The 12500-nt window shown below is 51.4% G+C and overlaps 1 protein-coding gene across 1 annotated transcript in view; it reads left to right on the top strand.

Annotated features, from left to right (window-relative positions):
- LOC308153752 (connector enhancer of kinase suppressor of ras 2-like) overlaps positions 1–12500 on the top strand; it is a gene marked incomplete at both ends in the record, with an annotated part of 54638 nt that overhangs the window by 17215 nt on the left and 24923 nt on the right. Inside the window, 5 exons of the mRNA XM_080526945.1 lie at positions 232–319; positions 1917–1958; positions 4543–4662; positions 4956–5015; positions 5163–5231. Coding sequence (XP_080383071.1) covers positions 232–319; positions 1917–1958; positions 4543–4662; positions 4956–5015; positions 5163–5231 — 379 coding nt within the window. The remainder of the gene's footprint in view (positions 1–231; positions 320–1916; positions 1959–4542; positions 4663–4955; positions 5016–5162; positions 5232–12500) is intronic.

A 12500-nucleotide genomic window follows, 5' to 3' on the forward strand; every position in this document is an offset into this window, starting at 1 on the left:
GTCTTAGGTCTCTGGTACTGTGGGGTGAATACAGAACAGACGTATTGATCTTCCAAGCTCCTGGTGCACTACTTGTTGTTGTTGTTGCTGTTTGTACGTGGTGAGACGTTTTTAGGTTTTTATGTGAACATGCTACTCTAAATTAATTGCCCCTAGTGGGACTAATAAAGTTGTTTGAATTGAATTGAATTGAATTGAATATCAGTGTGTGTTCTTGTGTCTTACCCTCAGGTCTCCGTTCGCCAGTGTGACAGAGTACTCGCTCCTGAAGAACAACATTGTCCAGCTCTGCCTGGAGTTGACCACCATTGTACAACAGGTGCGTTCACACACACACACACACACACACATACACACACACACACACACACATACACACACACACACACACACACACACACACGTCAAATCAAGTCAAGTACATTTGTATATTTGTATATTGCATATAGGCTTGACTCATTTCAAGACATTGAAAGACACAGAGAAATGTAGTATGTGTGTATACGATGGAGTCATGTATTATACCATATGTCATGTATGAACAGTATTTGTGTTGTAGGTTCTAGTATGGGATGTAGCGTATTTCCAGCCATATGCGCAGTGAGGCCACTCGTATGACCCTCTCTCTGTCACCCCCTCAGGCCCTGTGCTCATTCACTGCTATGCTGTCCTCCCCGCCTCCTCTCTCCATCCCCCCCTCTCTCCCCCCCCCCCGCCTCACCTCCTCCGGCTCTCTCTGCCCTGGCAGACCCATGGGCTCACAACAGCCCACCTATTATCCCCCTAACACACACACACACATGCATGCACACGCACACACACTCGCACACAGACACACACACACACACGCGCACGCACACACACACGCGCGCGCACACACACACATACACACACACACACACACACACACACACAGTCCACATAGAGCCCCCTAGAGGGGACAGGAGGGGAAAGGGAAAGGGGGCTGAACAGGGCCGTACTGGGCTATACGGTGTCTTAGTTAGTTACCGGGGCCATACTGGGCTATTATACCTGGTGTTACTGGGCTAGACCCAGGTCTTACCAGATGGCATCACTTTTCCCATGAAGGCCTCACACAGGTGAAGTGCTGCCCATCCTCTAGCAGCAGCCCCCAGTCATCCCAGTCCAGCTCCCAGTCCACCCAGTCCAGTTCCCAGGCCTCCGCTGCCCCATGGAGCCAGGGAGAGTGGAGGAGAGACGGGGACTCACCGGCAGAAATGTGGCCTCTTTCCTCCAGACCTCCGCCCTCCTGTGATATCCCTCCATCCTGACCTACTGTGTTCTACTGTGAAGAGTCAGGATCTGAGCTGCTCTGCGTGTCACTGTCGTCGCCTAAAGCCTAATGTTCTCTCGTTCCATTTCTCTCTCTCTCTCTCTCTGTCTCTGTCTCTCACTGTCTCTCTCTGTTTCTCTCTCTCTCTCACTGGCTCTCTCTCTCCCTCTCTGCCTCTCTCTCTCTCTCTATCTCTTTTTCTCTTTCTCTTGCTCTCTGTCTCTCTCTCTCTCTGTCTCTCGCTCTCTCTCTCTCTCACTGGCTCTCTCTGTCTCTCTTTCTCTCGCTCTCTCTCTCTCTCTGGCTCTCTCTCTCTGTCTCTCTCTGTCTCTCTCTCTCTCTCACTGGCTCTCTCTCTTTCTCGCTCTCTGTCTTTCTCTCTCTGTCTCTCTCTCTCTCTCTCTCTAACTGGCTCTCTCTCTTTCTCGCTCTCTGTCTCTCTCTCTCTGTCTCTCTCTCTCGCTCTCTGTCTCTCTGTCTTTGTCTCTCTCTCTCTGTCTCTCTGTCTCTTTCTCTCGCTCTCTGTCTCTCTCTATCTCTCTCTCTCTCTCTCTGTCTCTCTTTCTCTGGCTCTCTGTCTCTCTGTCTCTCTCTCTCTGTCTCTCTCTCTCTCTCTCTGCAGGACTGCACTGTGTATGAGACGGAAAACAAGATCCTTCATGTGGTAAGAATAAGACTCTTCTGTCCTGTCTTTTAGTCGATAACCTGACCGACAACCTGCGTCAGTAGAGGCTGGCGGAGGTAGAAATTGGAGGACGGGCTCATTGTCATGCATGGGATGGAATGAGGAACGGTATGAGACACACGCCTGACACCTATTCCATGCATTACAATGAGCCCGCCCTCTGGTTTCAACCTCCACCAGCCTACACTGTCCTCTGTGTACAGTGCTGCACACGGACACACACACGCACACACACACACGCACACACAATGAGCGGCAGTCTCAGATACCGTACACATGACCACGTCTGTTAAGCGTGGGAGGTGTTTTTGAGAAAGAGGGAGAGAGAGCGAGAGAGAGAGAGAGAGAGGCAGGGTTATTTGTTTGTTTGTGGAGGCTTCTTGCTTCATTGCCTAAGATTGTTTTCTTTGCGTGTTTGAATTAGCGAAGCGGAGGTGAAGGGACCGCTCTATTTTCTGTCAGTCACACACAAACGCGTGCACACACACACACACACGCACACGCACACGCACACGCACACACACACGGCTTCCACACAGAGTATGAAGAGTGTAGTGGTGAACTCTTCTATAACTGGGGTTGTGCATTTGGCACTTTCTGTTCAATAATGCAGATCTCTGCTGCTCTCCTCCCCTCCAGACTCCTGCCTACAGCCATCAGATGGACAGGGATATGGTGTGTGAGTGAGAGAGAGAGTGTGTGCGTGTGTGTGTGTGTGTGTGAGAGAGAGAGAGAGACAGAGAGGGTGTGCCTGATGTAGCGTGAAGTGTGTCTGTGTGTCTGTGTGTGTGTGTGTTGGTTTATGTGCATGCATGCATAAGGATGAGTGGAATTACATAAGAGTGTCCTAGTTGTGTTGGTATGTGTGTGTTTGTGGGGCTGTGTGTATGTTTGGGGTTGGGGGGGCGGGTTTGGAGCCGGGGTTTGGTGGTGTAGTAGATTCATGCATGTGAAGAGAATGTATTATGCAACTGTGTTCCAGTTGGGTGTGAGTGTGTGTGTGTGTGTGTGTGTGTGTGTGTGTGTGTGCGAGAGAGAGAGAAAGAGAGAGAGAAAGAGAGAGGGAGAGAGAAAGAGAGAGGGAGAGAGATAGGGAGAGAGAGAGAGAGAAAGCTAAATCCATTTGGCAGTGTTTTACGTCTGGCAATTTGAATGCTCTTAAATCTCACACTAGCCAACCTCGTCATTTAACTTCACATAATATCCATTCCAGTGGAGGCTATAGTGGAATTTGACATCGGAGGACGGGCTCATAGTCTCATAAATTACAATGAGCCGGTCCTCCGAATTCTACCTCCACCAGCCTCCCCAGGTCCATTCTACCTCCACCAGCCTCCCCAGGTCCATTCCAGTATATGGCATGGCTTGTTTGTTCCAAACACATTGTAACTGTATATAACACCACATTAGCAGTGATAGTAGAACATAGCATAGATGGTACAACTCATGACAAAATAACTTGTCTGATGTGTACAGCAGTGTGGATGTCGGACCCCAGTGTAAACATGGCTGGTTGTTTAGCATCCTCCACCTGTTTCCCTCACAGACAGTGTGTGTGTGTGTGTGTGTGTGTGTGTGTGTGTGTGTGTGTGTGTGTTTGAAGAGTGTGTGCTTGCCTCACATTATAAATAGCTCTGATCCTGTAATTGCTCATTAAGATTGGGGTCAGATTTGCAGATCATTTTATGCAGAATTTGGTGCCCAGCAGTGTTTTATATGCATTGTGTGTGTGTGTGTGTGTGTGTGTGTGTATGTATGTATCTATGTATGTGAGTGTGTGTATGTGTATCAGTGTGTGTGTGTGTGTGTATGTATGTATCTATGTATGTGAGTGTGTGTGTGTATGTGTATCAGTGTGTGTGTGTGTGTGTGTGCGTGTGTGTGTGTGTGTATGTGTGTGTTGCACACTGATGCATGTAGGCAGGGGAACACAGGCTGCGTGAGCCAATGGTAGTCTGTGTGGACGTGAAGGCAGAGACGACGCTGGTCGATAAATGAGGTTTAATGCCTAATGACCAGGCAGGCAAGTAGCCTGAAAAACCCTCAAGGTTCATTTAGAGCAAAGGCAAGGTGACGCCGGCGTCTCATTTGGGTTCTCTTCTCCTCTGCGTTTATTCACACCATAGGAGTATTGAGTGACTATGTGGAGTGGGTGATGTTGTTCATCGAAGCTGACAGAAACTCACACATTCCCCCCTACACAAAACATGGACTACAGCTTCCAATCAGTTAAGAGAATCACATTGAAGCAGCCCAGCAAGGGTCTCTTTTATTGGTTTATGTGGTGTTCTTTCTGTGGTCGTGTCTGGGCATGACCGGACACACAACCCAATATGACAGCAGACTGATTCTGATGCGACACCCCCCCGTGTGTTAGTGATGGAGGCGGTGAGGTGGAACAATCTCGGGAAATGATCTCTGTTTCACCTCCTCTAGGTAGGTCAGCGCGTCCCTTATGAACAAACTAATCTCTCTCTCTCACTCTCTCTCTGATTCTCTCTCGCCCCTCTCTCTCTCTGCCCCCCCTCCCCCACCTCTCTCTCTCTCTCTCTCTCTCTCTCAGTGTAAGACCTTGGCGGGGATATGCGACCACATCATCTCTCTGTCGTCAGACTCTCTGGTCTCCCAGTCCGCCCATTTGGAGGTGGTACACCTGACCAGCATCATGCCCAGTGAAGGACTGGTATGGACACATACACACACACACACACACACACACACAGAAACACACACAGACACACACACAGACACACACACACGGCCAACAATAACATATGATGCTGACCTGACATCCCGGTATAATAAAGTCCATAGACCCATTGAGCTGTATTTCTTTCCGTTGCGAAGATTGGCCCACATGTAGGTCTAAGCTATGGTGTAGTCCACTCTGGTGTCTCTGAACCTGACCGTGTGTCCTCTCTCCTCCCCTCTCCCCTGGTCTGTGTGTCCTCTCCTCTCTCCTGGTCTGTCTATCAGGGGATGTATATCAAGTCTACTTACGACGGACTGCACGTCATCACTGGGACCACCGAGAATGTGAGTCTGTTGTGACACACACACAGACACACACACACACACACACGAACATAGATGGTCGTGCCAAGTGCACAGTTCAATGAATCCATCCTGTTCCCTCCCGTCCTTCCTTGTTCTCCCTCCCTCCCTCCCTCCCTCCATCTCCAGTCTCCTGCGGACCTGTGTAAGAAGATCCATGCAGGTGATGAGGTGATCCAGGTGAACCACCAGACAGTGGTGAGTAACACAGCTGGAGTCTGGGGAACACCCATCTCCTCTCTGATGGATTAGGATAAGAAGCGTCTCAGTCATGCACAGTATCAATAAGCATAGACCGCCATCGTTGCCGTCGTCCAACGTTGTCGTTGTTGGTTGTCTCATTATGTTTCCAGTGTGATTCTGTTGTATGTGTTCCATTCTGTGCGACGTAGAGCATAAGTGAAGAGCTAGTATCGTAGCCGTACTGTACCTCAGAATCACGTTCTCACGCCTCCTTTGGAGGTTTGGGGAATTTTGGGGGATTAGCCGATCTGGCTTGGATTGAACTGGACGAAGCGATGGGAGGATGCGCTCGTGCGGTTGTTTGTTGTTGATGCTCGTGTCTTTTTCCGACCTGGTAGGGTTATGCAGAGAGTTCGTTGCTTGTTGTTGTTGTTGTTGTTCCTATGCTAGCTTACAACATGGAAGAAAATGGAAGAAAACCCTGAAGGAAAAAGATTTTTTGGAGCTCCACCCCAAGCAAGCCATTTGATTTGTTTGACGTGGTTGCGAGGTGACATTCATTTCAAACGGATTTCCACCACTTTGTAGCTACTTTCTTTAAAGGATTTACCCCAGGCTTTAAGAACTAGGAAAGCCTTGTCTCAAGGAGTTAGTGAACAGCCTTACACTGCAACCATAGTCTGCAACCATAGTCTGCAACCATAGCCATCTTCCAGTAATGTTTGTGAGTCCTCTTGAAGCAGTGGATGGAGAGGCAGCTGCTATTAGCCTAAGGTTTCCTTGTCTATAGAACTAGCCTAAGGTTTCCTTGTCTATAGAACTAGATTCTAGTCCTTCTTTGGCATATGCTATGATACATATGCTGGAGTAGTGTTGGAAATCTCCTGCCATATTCTTGATTTTAACTCCCTTTGTGCATAAAGCTAGCTGACGGCGTTAGCAGAGCTTCATCTCAGTGTTAGCATACTAGCTAGCTATCTCCCGATTAGCCTACCCTGTCACCGTGTTAGTGTACCCTCTCCCCGTGTTAGCGTACAGCTCTAGTCTCCCTATTAGCGCTCGCCGCTGCGTGACGCGGTTTTAAAGAGGTTTCCCCGGGGTCCATGGAGTGTCTCTGCACTCCTGTAGCTCCTCACATACACTACAGCGTCTTCCTACTGAGGTCTCACTGTCACTGGCTCACACTCACAGGGACGCAGTCAGAATGCTAAGGCTCGGGGGGGATGATGAGACAATTATGGTTTCGGCGTAGTCGGCGGCCATCTTGTGCAGTGTGTGTCAGAGCACTGTGGTTCTGCATGTGATAGTGTGTGTGTGTGTGTGTGTGTGTGCCTGCCTGTGTATGCGTGTGTGTCTGCCTGTGTATGCATGTGTGTGTGTGTGTGTGTGTGTGCGTGTGTGTCTGTGTGTGCGTGAGAGAGCGCCAGGGAGCAGAGATGATTGACACGTCAGACTTGTGTTGTCTGTCTTCCTCGGGGTGACAGTACAGATCACACCCTGCCAGGCGCTCAGCTCCAACCCTTCATTACCCCGTCAGCAGCACATACCACACTGATCCCTCTCTCCAGGGGCGGAAGGAGGGATGGGAGGGAGGGAGGGAGAGAGGGAGGGAGGGAGAGGAACGACTCTCCAGTCAATATACAGTTCTATATCGTGGAGCTCCGCCCCATAGGGGAGCTCTGCTCCTATTGGTTTACCCGCTACCTAAAGTAGCCAATGACTGAATTTTTCAATGCCTGCGCCCGCCTGGGGTGCTATATAAAGGGGTGTACTTCGCTACCTCATTCTCCCAAAAAGTTCAGCACGGGTTTATATCTGAAGACTGAGAAGGACGACTACTAAGACTGGAGAACCCGCCAGACTTTTCCCTTCAAGATATGGATCGTCCGCCGCCTATGGAGAAGTTCCTCCGGGACGCCTGCCGCTGCGACTTCCGAGCAGCGGAGGAGACTTTTCCCTTCAGCGATGGATCGTCCGCCGCCGACCACGAAGAAGTTCCTCCGGGACACCTGCCGCTGCGATTTCCTAGCAGCGGAGGACAAGCACGACTTCTGCCACGTCTGCCTCGGCCCCGAACATGCCGAGGCGGCGTTGGTCGCCTCCCCCAGCTGCCTCCCCTTCCACCTCCTTTCCGTCGCGGAAAGGCGAAAGGGGATGGCCTGGATCAAGGAGAGCGTTTTTCCCCTGGCGGGCGCTATCTCGGGGATGCTATCCGACTCGAATAGCTCTGCCGATGATGCGTCCGGACAGGCCCCAGAGCGGCGTTCTGGGCAGGCACCTCCCCAAGTAGGGATGGTCCCGCCCGCTCAGCCGGCCCTGACACCACGCCGCCCTCACCCAGCTGAGTGGTCGGTGCCGGTGTCAGAATCAGAAAGCTCTGATGAGCTCGGTGCGCAGGCGGCGGCGAATAACATCGCCGTGTTTAACGCCGCCATTGCGAAGATCACCACAGACCGACCCAACGGTCTGTCTGCAGCGGAGGCGGAGTTTCTGAGCAAACTCAGTGCCGCGACGACACGAGGCGTTATTACATCAAAAACCCCTCCATGTCTATCAAGACCTGGCCCAGCTCATGAGCGTGCGGCCGGTTCTTTGATTATCAGGCATAATAAACCTGCGTCAATAAAGAGCATTGTTACACATAACAAACACTCTTTACAGACGGTAAGTCAGACGGTAAATCCCTAAGGAGGATTTCCCATGGTATCTACCGGAGCGGAGACCCACCTGCCTTGTCAGAGTGTGGTCGAATCGCTACCGGTTAGAAACGAAGCGGAGACTAGCCCAGCTTACCGGCGTGTGGCCAGCTCTCTGCCTAGCGGACTTACCCCTATCACGACACGAGGCGGTATTTACATCAAAAACCCCTCCATGTCTATTCAAGACCTGGCCCAGCTCATGAGCGTGCGGCCGGTGCTTTAATTATCAGGCATAATAAACCTGCGTCAATAAAGAGCATTGTTTCACATAACAAACACTCTTTACAGACGGTAAGTCAGACGGTAAATCCCTAAGGAGGTTTTTCCATGGTATCTACCGGAGCGGAGACCCACCTGCCTTGTCAGAGTGTGGTCGAATCGCTACCAGTTAGAAACGAAGCGGAGACTAGCCCAGCTTACCGGCGTGTGGCCAGCTCTCTGCCTAGCAGACTTACCCCTATCACGACACGAGGCGGTATTTACATCAAAAACCCCTCCATGTCTATTCAAGACCTGGCCCAGCTCATGAGCGTGCGGCCGGTTCTTTGATTATCAGGCATAATAAACCTGCGTCAATAAAGAGCATTGTTACACATAACAAACACTCTTTACAGACGGTAAGTCAGACGGTAAATCCCTAAGGAGGATTTTCCATGGTATCTACCGGAGCGGAGACCCACCTGCCTTGTCAGAGTGTGGTCGAATCGCTACCAGTTAGAAACGAAGCGGAGACTAGCCCAGCTTACCGGCGTGTGGCCAGCTCTCTGCCTAGCGGACTTACCCCTATCACGACACGAGGCGTTATTTACATCAAAAACCCCTCCATGTCTATCAAGACCTGGCCCAGCTCATGAGCGTGCGGCCGGTTCTTTGATTATCAGGCATAATAAACCTGCGTCAATAAAGAGCATTGTTACACATAACAAACACTCTTTACAGACGGCAACCCATCCCTTTTCGAAATGACCCCACCTTGGGCTGTGCCATCTCCTCGGTGGGCAGCGGCGGCTGGGGTCATACAGAAATTCAAGCTTTTTCTGTCGACTGCTCCACAACAGACGGCCCAGCCGCTGTCGTTGCTTTATGCAGAATGACTAGAAGGGACAGGTATTCTGTCGGGCTGGCTTGACAGGACATTGAGGAGGGGATATGCACTACAGTTCATTCAGCCTCCTCCGCCCTTCAGGGGCGTGAGAGAGACTGTTTTTTGTCCTGCCCGATAAAGACACGTGCGCTCCGGGAGGAGATTACGAATCTCCTAACAAAGGGCGCAGTGACATTGGTTCCGAGGGACCAGTGGGACATGAGATGGTACTCCCCGTATTTCCTTGTCCCAAAGAATTCGGGAGACATGAGACCCATACTAGATTTCAGGGTCCTCAAGGAGAGAGTGGCGAAACGCCCCTTTCGTAGATACCTGAGGGTCGCGTATTTCGTGTGCCAATCACAGAGTGGCACAGGAAATTCCTACGTTTTGTTTTCCAAGGGAAGGTTTACGAGTACACGCGCCTGCCCTTCGGGTACGCGCTTGCTCCTCGTTTTTTCTCCAAATGCGTGCAGACAGCACTCGAACCACTGAGGCGTAACGAGATACGCATAATATGCGGATCTCGACGACCTACTGGTCTTGGCCCAATGCCCAAATCGAGCCATTCGGGACGCAACCTCACTGGTGCAGCGCCTCACTCAGCTGGGGTTAGCTGTAAACTGGACAGAGAGTGCTCCGTGGCCGGCTCAACAGTTTTCCTATCTAGGCATTCAGTTGGATACTGCCGAGATGAGGGCCAGTTTATCGGCACCACGGAGAGCGACACTGACGTCAGCTCCCTGGGTGTGTCGAGTGACAAATACAATCACCGCTCTGTCAAGGATGTCCTTACTAGGACTGAGGTCTGCAGCCCATGTAGTGGTCCCCTTAGGCCTGTTACACATGCGCAGACTGCAGAGGCGGTTCGCACGACTGCGACGGGTTCCAGTGAGAACGCCGTCGCAAGTTGATTGTAATACAGAGATCGGTCAAAACCGACCTGAGCTACTGGAGAGACCCGCGCGTCATCGCGCGCGGAGTCGCCTGAGTTCGCTGAAAGCTCTCCACATTCCAGGTCTGCTCAACGAAGGAGCAGATCTGTTATCACGGGGAGGCCCGAGGGACGACGACTGGAGGTTAGCACCCTCCATTGTGTCGCTGATTTGGGCACGGTTCGGGCAAGCAGAAGTGGTTCTGTTTGCGTCACGGACGAATGCGCAGTGTCGCCTTTGGTTCTTCCTGCGCGAACAGGACAACCCGCCATTGGGAGTCGATACATTCGCACACCACCCATGGCCGAGGGTCCTGTTATACGCGTTCCCACCCCTGACATCTATCCTCCCACTGTTGGCACGAGTGAGGTCAGAGAGGCTAGAGTTAATTCTTGTAGCCCCGGACCGTCCCGGAGCCCCGTGGTTTCCGGAACTGATGGAGATGTTGGTAGAGGGCCCATGGCCCATACCTCATCGACAAGATGCACTCTCTCAAGCCAGAGGCTTGGTGAGGGGGCCGCCTATGATGGGGGGCCCCCTCATCGCCTGGTTACTGAGAGGGATTTGTTAGAACGCAGGGGTCTGACAGACGCGGTCATTCAGACCATTCAGAGTGCGCACGCGCAATCCACTGCAAAGGGATATGCGGCGCGCTGGCGAGTGTTTACACAGTGTGAGGGACAGGACGTTGACCCAGTCTGCTGTCGGGTCGAAACGTTCTTGTGCTTCTTACAGTCGCTGTTTGACAAGGGATTGGCGGCGAGAACTATTAAAGTTTACGCGGCTGCCATCTCAGCTTGTCATGAGGGTTTTGCGACAACGACACTGTTCAGTCATTCGCTGGTTAAGCGTTTTTTGACTGAAGTGTGTAGGCTTAGACGCCCTCATAGGACTCTAATGCCAAAATGGGACCTGTCGATTGTGCTAGAGGCGCTGTGCGTGCCCCATTCGAACCCATTGACACTGTGTCGTTGCGTTTATTGTCTCTCAAGACGAGTCAGCTCCTCGCCTTGACTACGGCTAAGCGAGTGAGTGATTTATGTGCTCTCTCGACACGGGCAGATTGTTTGATCATATCTGATGACAAAACAAAAGCTGTGTTACGCCCTAACCCGGTTTTTATCCCTAAGGTTAATCGTGGGTTTAGGGTTCAGAGCTGTGCTCTGAGCGCCTTTTTTCCTCCTCCTCACGACGGAGAGAGGGAGAGGCGTTTACATTGTCTATGTCCGGTGCGCGCGTTGGCACAATATGTGAAGCGCACGGCAGGACTGAGATCTTCTCCCCAGCTTCTGATCTGCTACGGCGGACAGAAAGCCGGGGCACCACTCTCGAAGCAGAGGCTGTCCCATTGGATTTGCGAGGCTATTAGCCTCGCATACGAATCGAAGGGGCAGCCCGTGCCGACTGGCATTCGGGCTCATTCCACCAGGGGCATGGCCACATCAGTGGCCATTCTCAGGGGAGTGGGAGTGGAGGAGATATGTGAGGCGGCGTCTTGGTCGTCGCCATCACTTTTTGTACGGTATTACTTGAAAGATATTCTTCCTCATCCTTTTCTCATTCTGTCCTCAGTTTTGCTGATGACTGATGTAGTGGGAAGGCACTTGGATTACCCTGGTCATGGGGATTCTATTCAAGTGTTGTCAGGATGAATACGGATGTGCCTGGGGAGGGGACCCTCCTCCAGGACATGTTCCGTTAGATCAACAACCCTACGTGCTCACGTAAGGGTTAGATCAGTGATATTTCTTCCGCATCCTTTTCTCATCCTGTCCTCAGTTTTGCTGATGACTGATGTAGTGGGGAAAGCACTTGGATCACCCTGGTTGGGGATTCTATTCAAGTGCTGTCAGGATGATTACGGATGTGCCTGGGGAGGGGACCCTCCTCCAGGACATGTTCCGTTAGATCTACAACCCTACGTGCTCACGTAAGGGTTAGGTCAGTGATATTCTTCCTCAATCCTTTCTCATTCTGTCCTCAGTTTTGCTGATGACTGATGTTGTGGGAAGGGCACTTGGATTACCCTGGTCATGGGGATTCTATTCAAGTGCTGTCAGGATGAATACGGATGTGCCTGGGGAGGGGACCCTCCTCCAGGACATGTCTGTTAGATCAACAACCCAACGTAAGGGTTAGGTAAGTGATATTTCTTCCTCATCCTTTTCTCACTCTGTCCTCAGTTTGCTGAGGACTGATGTAGTGGGGATGGCACTTGGATTACCCTGGTTGGGGATGCTATTCAAGTGCTGTCAGGATGATTACGGATGTGCCTGGGGAGGGGACCCTCCTCCAGGACATGTTCCGTTAGATCTACAACCCTGCGTGCTCACGTAAGGGCTAGATCAGTGGAGCAGACTCGTGTGGGTTGGGCCAACTTTTTAAGGTTGTCTTGAACCAACATCAGTGGTCAGCTCCGGGTGCCGCTGAGATTGTTTTACGGATTAATAGTCTCAGTGGGGGTACATTTGGCCTCGTTCGCTCCGCCTAAACCAATAGGAGCAGAGCTCCCCTATGGGGCGGAGCTCCACGATATAGAACGATAGTTATGGAGATAGACTCCAGT

This window comes from Nansenia antarctica (genome assembly GCF_963989245.1).
Source record: "Nansenia antarctica genome assembly, chromosome: 3".
NCBI lineage: Eukaryota > Metazoa > Chordata > Actinopteri > Argentiniformes > Microstomatidae > Nansenia > Nansenia antarctica.